This window comes from Aptenodytes forsteri, unplaced genomic scaffold (genome assembly GCF_000699145.1).
Source record: "Aptenodytes forsteri isolate BGI_AS27 unplaced genomic scaffold, ASM69914v1 Scaffold270, whole genome shotgun sequence".
NCBI lineage: Eukaryota > Metazoa > Chordata > Aves > Sphenisciformes > Spheniscidae > Aptenodytes > Aptenodytes forsteri.
Window position 1 is genome coordinate 759,997 of NW_008794631.1, and position 23,831 is coordinate 783,827.

Genomic DNA, 23,831 nt, shown 5'->3' on the forward strand with positions numbered 1-23,831 from the left:
GATAAACTGCATGGATATAAGTGTTTCCTACGTGGGTATCAGCAAAATGATGGGACAGCTATTCTCATGTTTATTTTAACTTTTGTTTCAAAAATTAAAATCAAACCCTGCTCTTTCACTAACTGCCTTGTCTGCAAGTTCAGCATCCCGGAGGCTGAAGCTGTAAGGATTGACTTCTCAGATATACGCAACCCAGCAACCCTTTTTTGCCTCAGAAGGATGAGAATAATTTTGGTTGCACACCCAAAGCGAAAATGCTTGGCACACCTTTTAAAACAGTTTTCTGAAATGCAGCGGTTGGCTGGGGCTTCTTATTCAAGATTAACATACCACATCATTGTCCGTTATATACCTTCAGGCAGCGCTAGGGCTGGGCTGATTTATTAAACGAGGAGGCACGCAAGGTGTTTGCACGGCCTGGGAACAGAGCTCTCCTCTGAACTGATTGCCAGGTGCTGCCCTAATAAACACAATAAATCGCGGCAGCAACAATTATTCATTCCTGATGTCATTCTGATGACTCTAAACAGCATGAATTTGGTGAATGAGTTTTCTAACATTTAAATAACTTAAATCAGCAAAAAAAAATTGTTGAAATTAGGAGTTCAACTGTAACCTGACAAAAGAGTTAACTTATCTCTGGGTTGCAGCTGCCTGGAAAGTCCAGCCAGCACAAAGTATATGACAGGACTGAATAAATCCTACAGAAACCATCACTTTATTAAAAAGTGCATCTGCAGTCGAGTAGTTTGAATATTTTCTTTCCTCCAAATTTATTTTTCTTTCTTTTAAGGCCTTGATTTAACTTTGCTGAAACAAAAAGGTGACAAATAAGATTGTACGGTTTGTTCAGAAAAAAGCCATCAGCCCATTCTAGGTAAGGTTGCGGCAACGGAGAACTTGTTCTACAGCAGCTGACTTTAATCTGTGCCCATTTTCCAGGGCTTACAGGCACACAGATTTTGAAGCTGTGACAGCATACTTGCTTAGGTCATGTTTTTCTTCTGAAGTGAGAAGGGCATTTCTCGAATCATATGCTGTTCTGCCCACAAAACCCAACATCAAACAACATTACGCTTTCCCTCGTACAGTAAAAATATACAGACAAGCTCCTAGCCCACATTGGGAATGAAAAAAATGCCTTTCCTCCTTTGCAAAACTAAGTTAGAGCTATGCCAATCCCTTTGAGGAGCAGTTCTTTAAGTGGTAAAGAAAAATAAAAATTAAAATTTCAGTCAATCAGAACAACATTTTTTTTTCCAAAATCCTCCTAAGCAAAAAAGTTCTAGTTTTGTTTTTCTCTAGAGCCTTTCAGGCTGCAGGTTTCCTGAAATTCAATCAGCTTCTTCATTAAATCTCACACATACCAAGTCAAAACTCACACGCATACCAGAATACCAACAGCATCAGAGCTTCTTTACAAGGATGCCCTGTATTACACCTATGCCGCCACGGTCTCTCTTGCAGCTGGGTGCTGGTTGTTGTGGGACAGGTAGTGCTGCCAGGGAGCAGGAACATGGCAGCACCAGGCTCCAGGCATGCTCTAGGCAAAAAGCAGGCTGTGCTCTTGAGAGGTCACCCCGCCTTGTGCCAGGTACCTGCACATTGCCCCCATGTAGCGTGCAAGGGGCCAACAAGGGCCACCACCCCAGGAACTGGGACAAGCCCCGTTGCCTTTGCTTATCAGCAACACGTCATTTTCCCCAGAAGGGAAGATCCAAAGACATAATTACTCTTTGTCCACCCTGATAAAGAGCCGGTGCCTGTTGCTCCCAGCCCCTCCAGAAGCAGAGACGGGTACGGGAATGAGTTTATGACTGACACTGGAAAAGAACAGAGGGCAGTTGGAAGAAGCTGGTGAAACGCACATTTGAGGAGGGACTGGGGAGGGGAAGGCAAGGGGTCTTGGACTAATTTGGGAGCAGGGAGAAGAACATATGCTGGCCTGGCACTTGCTGGGGATCATAAGGGAGTTACAGACTCCCTAACACACCTACCTGCCTCCCCAAGACACTCCAAGCACTGCCAGCAAGAGCATCTAATTTGTGCATGACGTTAAATCTCTTCCAGTGCAGTAACTCTGCACGCTAGGAGAGCTGCCAGTGAGTACCCTGCAGTAGCCCACGAGCAGATCTCACCACCTGTTGTTCAGGATGCCCTGGTTAATCTTTGTTTTCTTTTGGGGTGCTATTTGTGCAGCCAGTCCCAAACCAGGCACAGCAGGGTCATCTTTTCCAGATGATGACACCACTCCATGCTGAACATCTTTGCCTGTCAAGTGTTACTCTTGTAATACCAGCACTGGGGACCACACTGAGCCAGTGACCTCTGTTGAGGTGAGCATCTTTTGGAGGGTGTGCTACTCCTAAACCCCGAGGAAACTAAATGTGACCCAGGAAAACAATGTCTTAGGGCTTAATAGACTACATATTTCTTACTAGCCAGTGATTCCTCTTTGGAGGACACTTTCATTTCAGACCTGGAGTCAAAACAGAGGCTGTAAGGAAGGCGAGGAGAGAAGGAACAGTGAGGAGGAGTATGGCACGGTACATCTCGGTGCAGTAATCATCGCCTGAACTTTAGAAAGGCACTCAAAGCAATTAACTGGCTGTTTTGGTTAATTACCACAGAAGCTTTCAGGCCAAAAGGGCACTGCAGTAAAGGTGAACAACAACTTACTTCATCAAAGCAAAGGTAATTTTCGTTCCTCTTAACCAAGAGGAGAGATGAGTGCTAGGGAATAAATATTCCATTTCTAAATGTCACATATACACAATTCCTTTATTTTTAACAGGCACTAGACGGAACAGCTTTAATGAGTACCGGAGATGCATACGAAACTTCTGCCAATCCCTTACATTTCAGCTATGTTGAGGTGTCATATTAGTAACGATTTGACATCGTCATGGTGAAAGAGACTTGGAGTTCGAGTGTGGGAGCTGGCAACAGTTGAAAAGGAGACCCTGACAAGCAAAAAAAAGATGTTAAACTATATTATTAGGTCAAAATTCACCACCTTTTTTCAAATTGTAGATCCTGGATAAATCTTGAAGTAGGAATCTGTACCTGTTGCATGAAAAATTTAAGTCTTCTGGTAGTGTGCTCACTTTCCTGTTACTTTTGAGGGACCTCTTAGTAGTAGTTCATGGACCGCAGGAATCTGCAGGTCATGGGCTGGAAAACACCAAGGTAAGGGCTGTTCTGTGCTACAGAGCATCTCCCAGTGATGGACTTGGTGCATCAGAAAGGGTAGACAGAAGAGCTCTAAGATATACCTTGTAAATTGTGCAGTGGCACTTGAGGAGAAGGCCCCCAGCCCTCTCCAATAAAACTCCCATCCTGAAACATGATCTAATATATTTCTGATAGAAGACACAACAAAATTGACAGTGGCTTCATAAGACTATCTGGCACTGCTCTTTTTTAATCCATCCTTTGATATATATATGCCTTCCCTGCTCCATCACTGGGTATCGTATAAGCTAAAAACCACGTTCCTGGAATTAAATGCACATTATCCTTTCTTTTCTTTATTCATCTGAGTGGACTGTACTTTTATTTCCAATTGAAAAAGCAGACACGAATACCTGTAATCCTAATCCAATTATGTCCAACATACAGGACACAGCTACAGTTGCTGCACCCTAATGAAGCCTGACCTAGAAAGCAGAAAGGGAGCAGAAAAGTTACAAATATTTCTGAGAACTTGAAATCAACACCTTTGGTTTTCAAGTAAAGCATCCTTATTTGACACCGATGCTCCAGAAGAAGAAGAGTGTTTTATTAGATCACGCTTGCGAGGAGGAAGAGGCAGAGTTAAGGGGTGGAGAGATTCGTGGGTGTTGTATTTTACTGAACTGGCTAATGGGGTAGGGGTAAGGAAAGGTCAAAGGCTTCAGGACTGTTGTCCTGTTGGAGCCACACGTAGCAGTGCAAGGCAAGTCAAGAGGGGACGCAAGACGCAGCGGGGCCAGGATGCTCAGCGCACTTCTGCAGCCAAACAACACCGCATCTACTTCCCACAGGCAGGAGCAACTAAGGAAGAGGACACAGAGGAGCATCAGGCCTTTCAGTTACATCTAGATTCTCCTATAACCAAATGTAACAGCAGGGAAGGAAGCATTATTATGGCTAAAGCCTGAATCAGAGACTCCACGTTGCATCCCATTTCCCACTCACAACAGTGTTGTCTCAGGCCTTCATTGCTTGTTTGCCTTTCCCTCAAGTGTATCCCTTTCCTGTTTGCAAAAGCAGCCAAAAAAAATACACACACAAGAAATAGATGCATCCACTGGCGAGGGGATACACTCACAAACTCTATTCAAAGGAACCATAGAAATAACACGAGGGAAAGTTGGGGTGGCCCTATGTTAAGGTAAAACATTTTTCACGTGCCCATTCAACTAGTCCCTTCTAGGAAGACTTCATTAAAGATTGCATAATATTTATTGCTTGTGTTGTTCAAGTATTGATATTACATAAAGGCAAATAAAATTTGGCAGGCGGATGGGGGTCTGATAGACAGATAACTATGAGTGTTTTCAAAGGAGAACAACCCCCCCAGGGAATCAGTTTCAGTCTCAGCCATATCTATGTATTTGTGTTGGAAAAAGTTTTCTACTTCTCCCTCTTGTACATAATTGTACATAATTCTACAATGAAGTTAGAGCTGAAGAAATAATAAAAAAAACTTATAAAGTTTAGGAGAAAAATTCTAGGATGAAAAAAAAAAAAGAGATAAGGAACCAATCTACTGAAAGTGCACCAGCCACAGAATTACTCCTGGAAAGCTTATCTGCCCCTTCTGCCACGCTAGCGTGTCCTGCTTGCACTGGGTCATCGAGACCTGAGGCAATACCTTCCCATCCTTTATGTACTGGTTTTGTTGTTCCTAGAGCTAAACCAAAACATCCAGATTGATGACCGAATAAATCCTTGCCATCCTCCACGTTCTTCACTAACATTATCTAACGCATCCTTCAAAGAGCTCTATAAACTCATTGCGAGCAGTGAAATCGAGGCAGAGCCCTTCAGCATAGCCAAATCCTCAGCCAGTGTCTTTCTTCAGAAATAATACAGCACCTATAGGCACAGTCATCAACTCTATGTGCCTTTGCATGCTATGGACATACAGAGCTCATTTGTTACGATAACGTGCGTGCATAGTGCGGTCCCAAGTCCCGGTCCATCTGAAGACAGGCACCTACGGCTTTTTCATCAACTTGAGCAGGACTCATTTTTTTCCTGGAAAATGTGCTGCTTCTGCTTCTTGAAGAGCATCCCAGTAATTCAGACAGACACCCACGGAGGAAGGATTTCCTTCCTCTGGGGATCAGATTCTCAGCTCCTAAATGAGTGCTCCAGGCACCACGTTATGGACCGGAGGGCAAACATTTACCATACTGCAGCCTCGCTGTCCGGGAGCCATGTGGCAACCTGAACTCCCGGCTTTGCTGCAAAGACCACTTCCAAGCTTAATACTTAAAAAATGAAACCTCTGGGACTGAGCTCCTCAGAGGAGATAGGGTGAGGAAGGCTCATTTTTGAAGCTCAACTATGCATAGGTGAGAAACTAAGTTGTTCAAGTCCGCTCTGCCTGCTTCAGATGGGGGTAATTCTGGGTCTGCAGAGAGGCACCGCCCTGCTTACCTGAGAGGCGTGAAAGCAAAGCATCGGAGGCCTCCGTCATTTAGGCATCCCTGGGGTTAGGTAGCAGCTAAACGATGCTTGGCAGGATTGGAATGTTTTTCAAACTGAAGGCATCGTTTCCCACGTCAGGTATCTGAGCCCCTTCATACGTCGGCCCGTGGATGTGAATCCAGCTGGACACGAGCCTCTCTCCTGCCGCTGCTGTGTTACTCACCCCTTGTACTTCATGAATGTGCGGGAAATAATTATGCTGATAAGCTTACCATTATCTCAATTATCAAAAGTGTGTAATGATTTGTTTCCATATATGAACCTGTTTGAATCAAATCAGATTTTTTTTTTTTTTTTTTTTTTTTTTTTTTTTTTTTTTTTTTTTTTTTTTTTTTTTTTTTTTTTTTTTTTTTTTTTTTTTTTTTTTTTTTTTTTTTTTTTTTTTTTTTTTTTTTTTTTTTTTTTTTTTTTTTTTTTTTTTTTTTTTTTTTTTTTTTTTTTTTTTTTTTTTTTTTTTTTTTTTTTTTTTTTTTTTTCCAGTCAGGCTTTACAGGATCGTCAGGCTTTACAGGATCAGTTGGGGAGTGGTAGGAGCCAAAGTTTGCATTCCCAAGTAACGTGCTTTCCTTTTTGAGTAATTTTGGAAAAATTTAGCAGTGAGTTTCCACATTGCCCTCCCAGATGAATTATAACTCACCACAGCCACCCAACTGCTTAATTCTTTGTAATATCTGAGAGGAAATTACATTCTTTATCTTTGAATATATGATTAAAAAAGAACAGATCGTAGCCGATAAAACCAGTTTTCTGCTCGCCTTTAATCACAGTGTTCCCGGGACAACAATGCAGATCATTCACTGGCATGTTTTCCTACCTTCATCCTAAACAAAAGTGGTTATTTATATAAACAGTGTCTTTTTATAGATCTTCAAAAGGAAGACACGGAAACCTTTGGTGCAGAGGAGTGAAACAACAACAACTGAAAGAAGCAATGCAATAACTCTCCTAACACATTTTAAGTGCTGGGGCCACTACTGAAGAATTACAGGATGCTCAACTACCTATTGTCAAAATGGGATGGTAACATCTTTCAGCCAGTTCGCCATTTAATGGGAAGGTGTCTTCAACATATGCTTGGTGGAAATTTATGCTGCCTTTTCCCTGTGGAAGACAGCATCCGTATTTGCCAACCTCCGTGCAGGAGAAGTTTCGTGGGTTCTTCATTTCTCATGTTTCCATGCACAAGCTGAGCTTTTTCCTTGTACTTTGTGGGACAGACTCATTTTGCAGAAGACACTCCCTGACTACTTCTTTTCTTACCCTTAAGGACTTTTTTTATTTTTAAACATAATACAGAAATTAAGGTTCAAGAGGTTGTCAAGGATGGTCACAAATCTTTGCAATTTATTCTTGAAGCCTTTTCAAAAGAATGTTTTTATTCTGCATAAGTAGGCAGTATAATCATTAACAGCAATAATGGTTCGCTAAGGGAACTGATGCGATATAAAGAATAAAAAGATGCCCTCATGACTATGAGGCTATCTTTTTCATCAAACTGCTTTTACGAGAGAGGAGTGGTTGATTTCAAACACTTTCCCTATATTGTCATAAAGCAGGCTGCTCAACTGGTTAGCTGTGCTAAAATCATAGCCACCCCACGACTGAATTATTTACTTATTACTATGTTGTCTGCTGTTAAATACTCAGGTGCTTTTCCAAGGTTTTTTCCCCAACTCATTATTTCCAAAGGAAGACGACAAGTTCTATTTTGCTGCCACTCTGCCACCAGAAATACACCTCTCTGGGAACACAGGTGTATGCTTAGGGAAGGTATCATTGAGATTATTAGAACAATGCGCCATCATATATTTTAAAAGTACTACTGTAAGTGTATAACTACAGCTAGTGCTTCAAGCAGTGACCGACACAGAGGGATCCAAGTCTTGCACAGAGTGAGCTATTGCATGTTTACCCAGAGCACGCGTACTTCGTTTTGACCCGTTACGGCCACCACTCTGCACGGCCACGGACTGTGCAGCAGATACAGGAGACCTAAGCTGCGTGCTCATTTGGACTAGATATAAGGCACCGGGCAACCAGGAGTCAGTGGCTTCCTGGGAACCCCTCTTTTCTTTTTTTTTGTTTGTTTAATCCTTGGGCTGATTCTTTTCTCATGAAACATGAAACTCAGGAATCGATTTCTGCGGTGTGGTGTAAAACCATACCACCGTTGAGTGCAACCTTACTCACCCAGTAACCACCAGGACTACCTGAGGCGAAAATCAGTTTATCAGAACCTAGCCCTTAATATGGAAAGCAAATAGAACATCATCCTATGAAACATGAGACCCAAAAGTGATAAGAAATAGTTTCTTGTTCACCAATTAAAAAACCCCAAAAAACCAAACAAACCAACCAGGGAGCTATATCGATTTGCCAGGATCTGAATCTCCTTACCTGCACATTGCCTTCAGCCAAAGGAAAAGAGGAGGGGGAAAAAATGTGCTAATACAAAAGAAGAACAAACAAAACCAAAAGGGAACAGGGAAATCACAGTTTTGAATGTTATTAATCAGGGAAAGCTGCTTAAGCACGTAAGATAACTAGGTCTCTCTCCATTCCCATGATAAAAATTTACTCATTTCCAGAGGTGTTAGCAAGTGAGTTGAGTTTTTTTGTGGGTTTGTTTTTTTAAATTGTGCACTTCTGGCGTATACATGGCGGTAAAGATGGATGGGACCGTGCTGATGTGCAGTATGAGAAGGAGTAAGAGCAGTGTGTTAAGAAAACTGCTGTGACACAAGGAAAAAGGCACAGCCCTCATTATTACAAGGTCACAGTTTGGCCACCTCTACAGAACCTTGCATCAAAAATAGTTATTCACTGGGCATTTTGCTTCCATCCATTTCTTTCGTGCTGTTAGTATTACTGTTTTCCCCAACTGATTTACATCTCTGCATAGAGCAAGCATTCTTTCCCATGGTAAGAACAAAAACAGGCAAGAGAAAAATATATATGACTCACAACCATTGCCAGACTCAAATATTTATTCTTCCTTCAGGCATTGATTACACCACCGTACAGAATACTGTGCCACCTCCTGTAAAGTTATTTAAATCTGTCTTGTATCCTATTCCATTACTTTTATTTTGGATGCTTATTATTAGGAGGATCTCTTCCAGGCTGCTAGCATTAGGACATGTCATCTCACCTTCTTTTTTTTTTAAAATCTCATACACATCTACATTCTTTCTCTAGCCCTTAATTTAAAGAGCCCCATTTGACAGTGATTCCTCTCTGAAATAGCACATTCTTTATGTATAGGTTTGCATGAGTTTTCTGTCTTCACCCACTAGCACACCCTCCACAGAGTCTACGGGATTGTCCTCCAACCCTGGCCAAAGTTCTGCTCTAACAGATGCAATGGACTCTGGCTCCCCACAGAGAGCATATGCATTACTTAATCCACATAAACTACCAAAAAATGATTTGGGCTGATATTAAAACACTCTTGCTGCTATGTCAATCTATTAAAAAGGAAAAAAACCCCACCCTTCCCCAAAATTGCTGACAATTCAGAACTGGTCCTGCTCTATGAACTTGCTTTGCCTTCTGCCATCTTCTAGAAGACAGACAGGAAAAAAAGGACTGACTAAGGATCCCTATTACTTCTACCACCCACAAACAAAACTTAAACACATGCCAGCATTTGTAAACACTTATTTTCTGTTTCTCCTTGTTCTGGAAGTGTAGAGAATAATTGTACTAATGGGTAAGTTTGGCTTCTGTCCAGGGATAGGACTAGATGCCTCACAAAAGAATGCCAAGCTGGTATAACAAGCAGCCTCCATACCACCACTTCTCTGAGAGGCACAGCCATGCTCTAAGGAAGAAGAGGGCACCTCCTAAAGGACAGCATTTTAAGAGCAACCTGTGTTCTCCATGGCTCCTGGTGATGTGTATTGCATGGCTTCTAGTGTTTTGTTTATTGAAGTCCACTGACCATCAGAAAAGAGATGGGCAACGCAACTAAAGGAAAAAAAAAATCCAACCAATATCAAAGATGCCAGACATACTAGTAGATGAGAGCCTGTGCTTCCAATGCTGCTGACCACTTGACAATAGCTTGCAGTAGAGGGGCCTGGAAAGACAAAGCAGTCATAGGGTCCCTGCAGAGAGCTACTGAAATCATCATGGAGCTGGCCAGAGCCATAAGGTCCAGCGATACATCTCCTTAAACTTCTAGCCACCTAGATCCCTCCTAGAGGACAGAAGGAGGAAAAGAAGTGAAAGGCCAGAGGCAAATACTGTATAGCTGCAAGGTTCCTAAATTAATTTAGTGAATGGGATAATCCCGAAAAAGCTTCCCATATTGTAAGAAATGGTGTCAACATTGTTTCCAGCTCCACTCAGCCAAAAATGGTTCCTTCACAGTAACTTCCCTTCACCCCGAGATTTCTTGACCCCAGAGGGTGAAGTCTGAAAAAAAGACTTTGCACCCCTGAGTATTACCTGCACTCAGATAAACAAGCAAGACAAGGGAAAGAAAGAGGGTGAAATATAGGAAGGGTGTGGGAGAGCAAAAGGGTAAGTAATAGGGAATAAGGTGAGAAAAAGAATTAAAATAAACTCAGTTGGACGATTTGGAATAATCTCCTTTTACTCTGAGTGGTGAATCATTGACGCCGTGGTGGCTTGAAGGAACAGGGCAGGAGGACCTACTTCAGCTGATGAATTATGCAGAAGTCTGTCCCAAGGCTGAATTAGGCGAAGGGTACGGCAAGAGGCTCAATTCCACCTCTCCTTTCTGGGAACGGGGAACAGAAAAATAATGCAGCAATAGGGCTGGAAGAGATTGATCAAAGGTCCCGAGTGAGTCAGTGGCCAAGTCTACATCTCCTTCTCCTGTTCTCTGAAAGCGAGACTGCTGTTTCCTTATCTGACTCTAGAGGACATCCAAATGTACTTAAGTTTCAAAGAGGTCAACCTCTTTCCAGAAAGGACAGTTCTAAGAACAGGCAGTAAATACAACTCATTTACAGCAACTAATTCATTCATTGCCGATTGCCTTATAATCTTTTTTAATCAATAGCACTGTACAGGAGGACTATGGCTTTTAAAAATATGCACACAAAGACTCAGTCCTGAACTAACTGCATTTCTGGGGTACACGTCAAAACAATTCACACCAAAGAGGAAGGACCGTCTTGGTATTAGAAGAGTGCCTGGGACTCAGAAGACTGAGGTTCACTTCCCGACTCTGTTCAGAGTCGGTCATCTTAGGTGACTGCCAAAATCCTGCGATTTCCTTGTAACTCCAGCATGCCTCCACAAATCAAGGATAACCACAGTTCTTCCCTACCCCTCTGGGACTGCTCCATGACTGGACTCTCCAAAAAACTGAACAGCAGCAACAGTGCAGGATATTTTGGCTGCACGGGCAACAGATACATTCCAGGTGGTCCAACCCCAGTAGCTGCAGAACTCAGACAGCAATGGTAGACCCTTACCCTGCAGGGAGGGTGTCAACAGCCCTTCCCTGCTCTTCCTTCAGGAGACATTGATGGTAGCTCCCATGCCAGTGCCAGCTTGTACACAGAGAGTAACGTTTGCCTGCGAGGGCAGCATTGACTGCATGACCAGCCACTTGGTGCTTACACTGAGGAAACGGTGACAGGCCAGATAAACGGCCTCGAGTGACCAGCTGCTCCATGTCAAGGCATATCACAGCTCACTTTCAACTACCCTAGCAAATGCACAAACAAACATATTTATATCCACGCAAGCAAGAAGCGATGTGCCTATACTTACCCCTGCAAATGGAAAACAGCATCTCTCTTTCAAACACCGACAAGCTCCTAGGGTTAACCTTTCACAAATAAACAACCTGCTCTGCTCCGAGAGGGATTTTATAAAGAACAGAGATTACAATGGGCTTAATCATGATTAAACACTGATCTGGCTCAATCTACTCAAAAGCAGACAAAAGATAAATAAAAACCTCCAGCAGATGCATTTCATACTGGAAATTCTGGAACCTCAATTGACGTAATACTTTTTATGTTCAGATAATATCTGGAGGAAACAGTACACTGGATCAAGAAAACAAAAGCAGATTTCTAGTCAAAATTGTCCGTGCTGTGTAGAAAGGAGAAGGCTACAGCAGGGAATGCACAGCGCAGCTCAGCATTTTACAAATCCATTTTTGACTGTAGCTGAAATTGCACTATTAGAGCGATGCCACTAGAAAGAAACAAGCACGCCCTTTTGTCCTCATCTCCTGAGTCCCACCCTGCAAAAGTGGGCAACATTAGTCATTGCATTTCCCCTCAGACAAAAGCTGCTTCTGATCGATGACAGGCAGGTTAATTTTCTTTTACTAAAATAATGCCACCTCCTCAGTGTCACCCCAGTTGCAGTGCATTGATTCCTCAGGCACAGTATGAAAATTCTGCATGATTGGAAGGGGTTGCATCTAGCGAACATCTCCCAAATACAGACATCTGGTCTTTCCTATGGGTGAGGAAACCCAGGAAACAGATTCCACATCATGGGAGACAACTCCAGCCATTAGTACTGCTGAGGGAGGTGGAAAAAGTAAAAAAATGAGCACAGATCCTAGGGATTGCTTGCTTACAGTGCTAAGCTTCCCATTTTATTCAACAGGATAAAGATGTTCTCTTTGAGGAAAGAGAAATAACTCTTCATATGAGGGGGGGAAAAAATATTCTACCTGGAGGAGAAAGCTGATCAGAGTTTTCTCATTCTATCATCCCAACTCTTCATGCCCACACCAGCAGACATACCCAATGGATGACCACGTAACGTCTGGCCAGCAGACAGAAGAGATCCCTTTCTGCACGAAGACGGCTAGAAGCTACGTCGCTGCCCCTCCTGGTGCCTAGCTAATGTATCCTGTGCTTCACAGCTACAGGACCTCTACTTTCGAACACCAGGTGAAAGACTTTCAATCCCTTTTGATTTATGACCTCCAAAACTTCTCCAGTGAAGGTGAAAATCCCCATAGAGACAATGTAAGCCTACTGATAATTACTTTGCTCTTCTCACTTTCTTTTCACTGACCTCTTGGATGTACCTCACCATGCATAAATTTGCCATTACTGGTACAGACAGACCTTGATAGTGAAACCTATGTTACTTATCCTGATTTTCAAGCTGCAACTTATCAACTTCAAGAACATTATCCCTGAACAAAATCACAATTCTCACCCCAACTCCTACCATGCTTCAGCCCACCCAGCGTATCTCTCATGCCAGTCTAGATAGATCGCTTCCAACTTCAAGCAGAACAAGCATCACTTTGCAGATGAACTCCACGCTTTCACAAACTCCTGAATCAGTTATGTGATTTGCATTTCCTAGATGAGAAGCCAACAAACTGCTCTGTCTTTGGAGTCAAGTGGACAGTCCTTTCTCATCCCCAGCAACAGCAGATGCACTTGCTTATTAATACACAAATAGGAAACTAATGGGTTACTGTTGCTGGTTCCCAAAGCAGGCTTACCTTATAAAAAGCTGTCAGGGGTTACTAAATATAACGTTGTTGTACAGATTATTTAACTTTCCTCAATAACCTACCTCTGAAGGAGAAATGAGTTCAAGAGCCCGTGTTAACGCCTGAACGGCACAGGGGGGAACATTTGACAGAATACAAAGAATATTTTTATTTTTCTTACAATATGGATGACTCTTCCTGCACATCCTACTGGCATCAAGCACCAATGAGAACAATTGTTTTGGCATACTTGTTGCCTATGGAAAAGGACTACGGATTTAAACGCTAAAACAGCAACCAATGTGAAATGTCACCTGGCTAGGCAGTTCAATCTGCTAATTACTTAAACAGATTTATTTTTAAGCTATAAAAACAGCATGTTCCTCAGGAGAATTATTTTTTCCCCTTCCCCAAATACAATTAACACTTGCCCAGTAGCGTTCTTCATCTGCAATTAAGGACTTCCCAAAATTAGACCGAGTAAAGTACTCAAAAACATGTTGGGGCAAGAGTGTCCCTGGGGCTCTCTCCCAGAGCTGTGCTTCTGGAAGAGGAAAAGACGCTTCATACAGGACACAGCGCCAACAAACCTGCATGCCTGAGATACTTCTTTCTAAAGCCTGAGTGGCCTTGAACCCTTGCGGGGACGAGGCTGCCACGACCACAAGCCCTCCCTTGGCATCCTGCCGCCTGTGTTCGTTACTGCCCCCAGCAAACGGCAGCAGCACTTCTGGAGCAAAGGCACACCAGCAGTGCAATCCCACGGCAGCCAGGGCAAGCTCAGCGAGGAAGCAGGGGAAAGCAAACAGATTGATTTGAAGGTTCAAGGTAAGACAAAATGCAGGTAAGCACGCGCTTAGTTTTAAGCTGCTGGTGAGACCGCTCACATGGAGTACGTGCTGGAACGGGCCTGATGGGCTACAGCCAAAACAAACACAAACAAGCCTGTCTCTGACCCAGAATTTTCTCCAGGTAAAGACTCTTGTTCTTCTTACATGACCTGGTCCTGTTTCACTGAGATAAATTATTATTTTCCCGTTCGTCTTAATGACAGCAAGCATGGTGCTGGGGTCCAGCTCCACAAGCAGCAACCCCTTCTGCAGTGCTTACAGGCACCCATGGCACCCCAGAGGAACAGATCAGCTGATGAGCAGCATCCAAGTGTCAGACAAGCTTGCCCCGAGCCAGGATGAGCTACAATTAAACCCAGCCAATCATCCCTTCTGTCTCGGCAACCGCAGGCATAAATGCAGCCACGTGTGGTAGATCTTTGGCTTAAAGGGTCATTTTGGCCAAATTTGCCAGAACATTAGGGTTTAGGAACTTAAACAAATAGAGTCTTTGCATGACACAAAGCTTCTCGCGGTGTGATCATTTTATTTTCAATGGCCAAGATGGGAAAAACATTTAAAGATAATAAAGTATTAAGATAGTCAGAATGGCATCAAACCCTTTTGCTGTAAGCAATCAGTAAATAACTGATGTGCAGCTTTTGAAGCACAGCAGTGCTCCACTACATGAGGGCAAAGCTTTCCGCGACATACCTGCAGGGGGTTGCCATCTTCCCAGGACCCCAATGGTTCAAGTAGGTTCTCCCAGCCTGCTGCTTCATGTGCCTCACCTCCCAGACCATCATCCCGTTTCAAAAAGGTGATGGTAAACTGTGTTTTGCAGTGCCAGATTATTCTTCTGATACTGTCTCAAGGCCCTGGTTCTCAAGAGACTTGCTACACACGCGCTTAACTTCAACGTGATTTGATTTAATGGAGCTAGTCTGCAGCACAAACACTAGTGTGTGCTTGTAAGTCTTTTCAGGGGGCACTGCTGTTCACCAGCATGCTTCTACTCACTCTGGGTTTCCATGCAAGTATCAAAAATATATAACAACACTTTCAAAGTTGAGCATTGAATTTTAGAAATAACAAGGTTACAAAAGTTCAAAACCATCTATGACAGACTAGAAAGTGTCCTACAGGAAAAACACTTTTAGGTTATTATGTCCATAGCTATCTTAAAGAAAACTTCCCTTCAAAAACCAGAAAAATCAATCTTGCAATGAATATTAAAATATTAGCATTTAATAATGTTCTGTATTCCTGCAATATAATGCAGATAAATAATGATTTACGAATACAAAACTCAGCACGTGTTCTCAAAACCTGACTCTGCAAGCAGGCAGGACAAGGAATTTTGTTCTAGTCTACTTTTTTTCCCCTCCTGTATTTCAAAAATAAAGACAGCAAATTTTTTGAACTTATATAATTCCACCCTGTTATTTTCCAGAGGGCTAAACTGGCCTTCTAAATTCTTTAAGCTTGGCATTGTGTGAAAGCAGATATCAAATATTCAGAGAGCTCAATTTAGAAAGATCATTTTTCTGAGGCTGAGCCTTTCTGAAGAGATTCCTGCAGAGCTCCAGACAGTGCCTCAAACAGCCATTCCCACCAGGCTGAGGTCACTCGCCCTTGCCAAGACATGTTTTAGGAGGTGTTGGGCAAAGGGAGGTGCAGGCCCGACAGAAGGGTGAGAAGTGTACAAGGTACGAGGTGCCAGAGAAGCCGACTGCTGCAAACAACAACAATTTGTGAATATTAACCTGTTTTGCACAATGAGTGGCTGAGAACCCTGTCGTCTTTGCATCCAAAAAACTACAGTATCACCTGCCTAGTCCTCTGTCGCTGTCTTTTAACAAAATCCACCTCTTCGGGTCAAAATCTGAGTTCACCAAAGCCAAAGAAGAGATGCCCCTCTTGAATTAACTGGGTTGTACATAGGACCTCCGTGAAACACATCTCCCGTCAGTGGCAAAGCACAAGGCTGAAGCACCCGCTGCTGCTGGATTTCATTTTACCCAGTATTTCTAGAGTACCCAGCAGATGTAGCCACGGCTGTCTGGCTCTAACACAGCGCTGCAGGACCTTCTCCTTCACACAGACAAGATGCGCTCGAAGCAGGAGAAGGTTTCCTCCTTCCTCCCCGAGCCTTGCCAGGTCACTCATAGGTACAGAGGGGCTGCCTGGGTCAGCAGCAGCTCAATGCCTGCCATAAGGCAGCAGTTTTCCCAACAGGGCTCTGAATGCAGTTGTTTTCTTTGAATCCTACCAAATCTCTCATATTTCCATGCTGCCTCCCAGCTGGCTCCTTGGTCTTCTAGATGAAGGAGCTGGTGCAGAAAGTGAAGGAAACCCACCGGTCCCAATGTGGGCACTGGGAGTCCAGTCCTACCCTCGAGGCCAGCAAAATCATAAAACAATAAGACAGACAACATTTGGTTCTTCACGCAGAAGGAAATGATCTGTAGGGTACTGCTGTGTTTGCAATACTCTCGGCTGAAGAGCAACAGTGGGTTTTATTATTTACAAACCCTCCAGCCTTTTGTGGCTACTGGTTTTGCTGCGGCTCCACAGGTGGGATCTCAGGCTGCTGAGGCCCCGGCGCCTTGGCTAAGCCAACAGGAGGTCTTAGGCGCTGGACCAGGGAGATGCACCCCCTGAACAGGATCACACTGCTTGGACACAGCTCCTCCTCTCTGCCCCCCCCGCAGCCAAGCACAGGCTGTTTGCAAACCCCACCATCCCTGGGACAGCCGATGGACGGCACATCCCTCAGCTCCCTGGAAGGCCAGGCTTAAAGGCAGGCCTATCCCTGCACAAGGCAGACAGGAGGAGAGCTCAGGCTAACAGACACCATATATGCGGCTGGTGTTGTTAGGGCTGATGTTGACTGTCTAGCTGCTTTGATCCCTTCATCACTAAACTAAACCACATTTCTGCCAAGGCACTTCCTGCCATTCTCCTGTGCTGGATGTTCAAAAGGGGCTCCTCAGACACTCTTTCTGCTTCAGACATTCATCTTTGTCGGTTCAAATCACCTACTTATCCTAGCTGTTAGCAAGAAACTGATTTCAGAAAAGCTAATATGGGCAGGCTAGAGGCATTGCTTACCCCAAGCCCACTGTAAAATCAGAAAACACCAAAAGCATGCGGTCAACTTGGACAAAACGTCGCCCCTCTGACTTCACGTACTATGTAGCTAGGAAGATGTCCTATTTTATGCTGCATGATTTTCCATAAAGTTAGGAAGCCCGACTAACACAGAGAGCTTTAAGAGCTTAAATGTATTGTGACAATTGTATTAGATATATTTTTAAATACCTTTTCCAGTGCTTCTCTATCGACCAGCTCCTGCACAGCCAAAAGCTTGATACTGTAAGAAAAAACAGAGAGAAAAAAAGAATGAATCACTCCATTGCAAGCATTACAGAAACACAAGTAACAGCAGAACTGAAGCTCTCTTTTTACCTTCTCACTTCACAGAAGAGTCTATAGAGGTACAGATACAAAAAGTGCTCAGGATATAATAAACCAAAGCAAGAGAGAACCACTGTTACTTTGTTTTCTTTGAATTAGCTGTCCCAAACAGATTTTCTGGTTTCCAACTCACAAGTGTATCTGAATTCACCTTAGAGAGAAATTGCATTAATGATTACATTTTTAGTACCCTAAATTAACACTGAAGGATCTTCTGAATGACAAACACAGAGAAAGACTCTTAAACATTTCTATTGGTTTTAGTCAGCTTTGTTCTTCAGTATCAACAGCTTTCTATGAGTCCCGCAACAGTCATTCCCAGGGATTTACAATATTATATATGAGGTACAGTAACTAAGACAACCCAGCTCAAGAAATTTGAGGGCGATATGAGGGAAATGTGCATAACTTTGAAAGTAGGGTAGAGAGATAAACCATAATTATTATTCTTGTAATACCATTTGCTAATCAAAACCAAATTTCTTCACCTACTGAATCTTTTCTAAGTTTACCTCTAGGGGCTAAATCCTGCACACTGAACTTCATTCACTTCAACAAGATTATGAGAGTTACTCAAGCAGGATTTTGCACTGTAAGACAGGTAAAATCACAGCTAAATCAAGATATATAAGAGAACCTTGTACAACATCTATACTTTCATAGTCAGCTTAGTGAGTAATTAGAAATTATCCATCCTCCTTCAACTTCAGTTACTTGCATGTGTCCCCATGTAGTGCAAAAGCCCAATCCTCTCCACGCTAAGGAATTTCAGGAAAAGATCTTGTTGCATTCCCATCAAGCTGCAGGGCTCACAGGACAGGTATGAACCTGAAAAGTGTTGGCAAAGCACTGCCAGCAGGTCGAAGGAGGTGATCCTTCCCCTCTATGCAGCACTAGTGAGGCCACACCTCACACCTCCCCATCCCTGAGCACTCGCCAGCAACGGTCCACAGCAGCTGCCTTGGCCAGAGAGCAGAAGGGATCAACAACACATCCACTTACAGAGCTGGGCATCTACTTTAGGACGGCACGGTTATGATTCAGCCCACTTAAACTTTAGCTCTCTACAGCTTTGGTGCCTAATCGAAGCTAATGTTTAGATTCGCTATATGGTCAATGAAATGAGAGAGGAACCTCACTTTCCCAGGGCAGTTCAACCCACCTATCCTGGCATCATCCCTTATGTCCTCCCACAAGGGCAGAAGCTGCTGTCACAGTATGCTGCCCCAAGTCAGGCTCGCAGAAAGCTGGCAGCCTTTTCACCCATGGAGTAGACTAGTATCGCAACTCCGACTGCTCACCTTCCTCAACCAGTCTTAAAACCAGTTGCTTAATATGTTATCTTTGGACTCCAGAGCATGATTTCCTTTACCCAAGGATACAAAAACATTCGTGTGGCAGTAGAAGAATCAAGTGATGCATACAAATATTGTTTAAATGACTCTCACAACTCTGTAGACAGACACAGCAAAGAGCCAGTATAGTTAAAAGCTCATATTCAAGACTGTGCGAATAGTCGACGTAGAAGTCTGCCAAAGGATATAATTTACCATGTACTACAAGGAGTTTTATTAGCCTTTCAAAACCTCAGAGCAATGTTGCATAATTCTTGAACGTCCACATCTTACACATTAATTATGTACGTCCATCCTGTACCAGCAGCTGGCAAAACATAGCTTTAGGCCTCTCCTTCTACTGTGTTACAATGCTTTCCACTACAAGTATTCACAGCCTAACCCCTAAACACGAATGTGCTTTCACTTTAACGTACTCCTAGTTTTCAGATGTCTTCAAAGCATCATAAAAAGCCTATATCCAATGAATTATAAACTAGCCCCAGACCATACATTTCTAGTCTGTAGAGGCTATTATTACTAAGACAGAGAGGGTGGAGATGGTTCAGAAAACAACGGGATAATCAGGAAAAAGAAAAAGGTATTCCATTAAAGCCCAACCACTACAGTAGCAGGGGGCACATGATTTTCTATTACCATTTACTGAACACACTAGGCTGCACACAAGCATTCAGCTGAACTGGAAGGTACCTAGGGAAAGTACAAAGCCAATACAAGGTATTTTTTTTTTAACATCATTTTCCTTGCAATTCAGCCATCAAGCAAAATAAAGATGGGATGGGCACCGAGCAAAGAAGGCACCTCCATTTAAAAAACACTGCAATGTTGTGTCCAACCCTGAACTTCAGAAGGAGCCTAGGCTGATGCATCTCGGAGAACAAAGTCCAATAACATAGGCAGTAGCAATGCAGCCACGATCAAGACCTGTCTCTGAATTCAGGGCTTACCTCTTAGCTTTGGATGCTAAGTGCAGTGCCCCTGTTGCAGTGCACTTCAGAAAAACACAGGATGGGTGAGAGGGAGGTAGTCTAACATGCATGTAGAGGCATCCAGGGTGCTCACAGCCAGCTGGGCTGCTGCAAAGATTGCTTCAAGTCCATGTGTACGTAGTAAAATGTAACATTTTGCCATTCCCTTCTGCAAGCTGTACAACAATGTGGGTTTTGTTATGCAAATTACATTTGTCTTTCTCCTTTTGAAGCCAGAGACTTTTCGATCACTTAATCATCAAAGGTAGAATTTATCAATCAAGGCTGCTGATGCTTCTACCAATTGATTGATTTATTTCTAGAATGTTAATTGTGGATTATCTGACACTCAATAGCTGCAGAAGACAGACATAGACTGCCCCAAATGCAAGTACTGTTTGCATTAGAGATCATCATCTTATTGTACGAACCTACCCTCCTTCCCATTTACACTGGTAAAGCCCCACAAGATCTCCTTCAGCTGGTATGCTTTTACTTAAAATAAAGTATACCGAGTTACACAGAAGCAAGTAATAAAACAGGGAGCAGGAATCTTTTTACTTTATCTCATTATATTTAGAGGGATGCTGTACTTTTGTTCAGAGGTGAAGAGCCCATATAAAATGTTTATCTCTCCTGCAGAGATACTGCATATGCAAGGCCAGAAGCAAATCCGAATTCAATGTTGTTACCGGATTTGCAACAACATTGGTTTGACTCTTGGTGACAAAAAGACTTCCCTCTACTGTTATAAATTTACAGAGCTCAGTGTTTGCCCAGTATTTTACTCTTTTCTGCTCAGGTGACACCAGGTTATTTTTTCTGGGTCATAAAGAATCAGCAAATGCAAATATCAGTCTTGATACAACCAGCTGCAAGACGCTTCTTTCCTTGAAGCATCATCATGGATGCTGTCTCTGCCCATTGGATTACAGCCCACTACCTGGAAAATTGCTCTTGATAGCCAGTTATTTACTGCTATTTCTTTCAGCAATTCCAAGCAACATTTGTATGTGCTACTTTATGCAATGTCAGCTTGGAAATGCAGCTTCTTTCAAGGCTGCTGCTTTGGGGGTTTGATGCTTTGAAAAGAAATGGGGCTGTTTGTTTAGGCACTACGTCAGCAATCCTACAAACACTGAAAGCAGCTCATAACTACATATGCTGTTTGTAGTTTATGTGTTCGCCAAGGATTTCAGAGTAGATGGGAATACAGCTACTCTGTAACAAAGAGAGGAAAAAATCTCTACTAAAGCAGAAGTGCAAAGAGAGTTACCAAAAGCCAATGGTGAAGCCCAAGGTCTTGCTGTCTACAATACAACACTTAAGTACTCTGTTTATATACCGCGGTGTCATTTCTTTCATCCTCACCCACGGTATGCGAGCACTAACTCATGAATAAAGTTGTAGAAAAACATATTTCCTGAAGAAACCTTTGGTTACTGGAGCACCTGCTCTAATCTACCAGCTTTAAAATATACTGGTAATAAATCTGTACTGCAAGTAACTATATTGACTTGATGAAAATGGCCCTGGTTGTGTCTGAAACTATATTAAAAATATTGACTCAATTACTTACATGATCTATTTTAAAAAAGCTATTGAAATTAATATCCTGGCACCCCAGCCACACTCAAAATACTTGAAAACATGCAGTGATCAGGATGAAGGACTCTCCTCCAGCAGTAAAAATATGCAAGCATGATGTGCTGTCAAGGAAACACAACTCCCTCTTTTTTTGGCTGTGGGTGATGCACAGCGTTCTCCTCTAAGGGAATTCCTTTTGGTTTCCAGAAGATGAGTCATGGTGCTGAGTGAATGCCTATAGCTACAGCACACTTCTATTCCTCAGGGTAGCAGTGCAACCATTTCCTCAAAGTTTTCTTACTTAAAAACACATAGCATTGGGTTCCTCTCTCTAATCCCACGAACCCAGGAATAATTTAAGCCTTTTTAGCAACCTTTTGCAATACTGCAAACTTGCCGATAGGTCCCTTGCTGGTTGGTGCATTCCTATTCACCATGAGCCAACATGGCATTTTATTTGCATCGAGCTTCACTTCCCAGCTTGAGTTCGCATTGCCACAAAATCCCATCTGCTCTTGCAACAGGGGATGTCAGGGCCTTCCTAAGAACTACCACAGGGTCATCTGCCTGCACACCAGCGAGCCTATGGCTCTGCAGCAAGGCAGATGGGATAGACAAACTGCCGCGCAAGGCAGATCCAAGATCCATCCATGCAGAATGCACCTGAAGTCTTCACCTGAGGAAGAGAAGCTGCTTCCCCCAAAACCAGCTTGAAGGGTGCTCTAGGACAGGGGGTAGAGATGATTTAGGATTACAGCCAGTTTCTGGACCACCCTTGCACAGCACTGGACTTGCAGCCACGATGGGCATGTGTCACTTGGCTGCCACTATCAAGGGAAAAGGTCTCCAGAGCAGAGCCCCTCATCAACAAGCACAGCGACCTGCATCTGCTGAGCTGACCCTGGAGGGGAGCTGAGGTTCCCATTCAGTGCAGAACCTGGTAATTCTGAGAAAAAGGGAAAGAGGAGGAAAACATGAAGCATTAAGTTTGGTGATCAGAGAGTCAGCAAAGCATTTAAGCAAACATTTGGCCTCACAACGGTGTCCTGCAGAAGGGGCCAGATGCTGTGATACAGGGCGGCTGCGAAGGTAGAGCAGCAAGATCCCAGCTGGAAGCTGGCACTCCTGGTGCCTGCGCCTTAGCTTTCCATGCCTTGCTAGCCTGCAAACAGCTGGTGAGTCACCAGGCATGCCAGCACAGCTGGATTTACTACTGCTTTGCTTTTCCTTCCTGGTAGCCAGCCTCCCTCCTCAGCCTGGAAGAGCAGAGCTCCCCGGACAGCCAGCGCTGCCTGTCTCCTACCTGCGGGTCGGTACAGCACGTGGCTCGTAGCCAGTCTTCACCGACCCGGGTTTGTCACCCAGCAGCAGCGTGAACTGAGCATTGGTCTCAGTTTGCTTCGCAAGCTTATACATCTTTGCTTGGGGCCTGAGTTTTTCCAAAAGCCTCATGCTTTCTATTAGTCAGTGCATAAGTCTGACTGAAGTTAACAACATGAAGAAACGCCATTTGACTTTTCTCAGTTTTCTGGCTCCTTCTTCAGCATACAGCTGTACCGAATCATGCTTCAGTTATACTCACAGACATTATTATAAATAGCCTGTGCAAAACCCACTCAACCCCAAACCGTTATTTTGAGCATCATTAAATCATTCCCTCCTCCCTCCCTTTTGGTCCATAAGCTTTTCCCCTTTGTTCTTGAGATAAGATCCCATAGCCACGTTATGGCCCATGGTGAAGTTTTACAGATGACTTACATATCCAGGAGTAGAGCATGGATGCACGTAACAGAAGTGCCCCCAAATCACGTTGGGGTTAACTAACACAAAAGAAGAGGACAAGACCCCTTGGGTCATCAAATTTGTATGCTAAAATTGTATTTGCGTATCTACACAAACTGACCTCACTCATAAATCAGTTCTGCTCTACAAGGTGGGCATGAAACACGAGAGTTGGAAGAAAAAAGCCAAAAAAAAAAATGCAGCTGACCTGTGCTAATGACCCTTGGTACCTGGGAGGGCGCGCTCCCCATCATCCGCCCACTCTCCCCATGCCTGACCTCAGTCCCCAGCTCCCCTGCTGCAAGGGCACACTCCGTTTCATCACCATTCACATCGCAGCCCGCAGCCCCAGCTTTTCCTTTGGCGTTTGCCAGATGACAGGGTGAGTAACGATAAGGACGGAGAAACGGCCGTCGTGGGTACACGTTGTGTTCACTGCGAGGGCCGTGGCACATCCCTGCTGCAGCCACGTGTCGACAGTCTGACATTAAGGGCTGTGATTAACTGTTTTCTAATTGTTCTAAGCGCAGGCAGAAGCTTAGGCACCAAGCATGTGCTGCTTCAGGAAGTCCATGGAGGGTGGGGAAAGATAACTGCCAAAAAGTGACAAACACAGAAAAACATGTATCTTGCTGCTTAAGCCAATAGCGGGGGTGCCTGGGGGGGAGGGGGG

General features: G+C 43.6%; 1 protein-coding gene across 1 annotated transcript in view; it reads right to left on the reverse strand.

Moving 5' to 3' along the window:
• The window catches only part of EEPD1 (endonuclease/exonuclease/phosphatase family domain containing 1), a 66,671-nt gene that overhangs the window by 12,651 nt on the left and 30,189 nt on the right, over positions 1 to 23,831 (reverse strand). Inside the window, exon 2 of the mRNA XM_009273468.1 lies at positions 17,311 to 17,362. Within this exon, the coding sequence (XP_009271743.1) occupies positions 17,311 to 17,362 (52 nt within the window). The remainder of the gene's footprint in view (positions 1 to 17,310; positions 17,363 to 23,831) is intronic.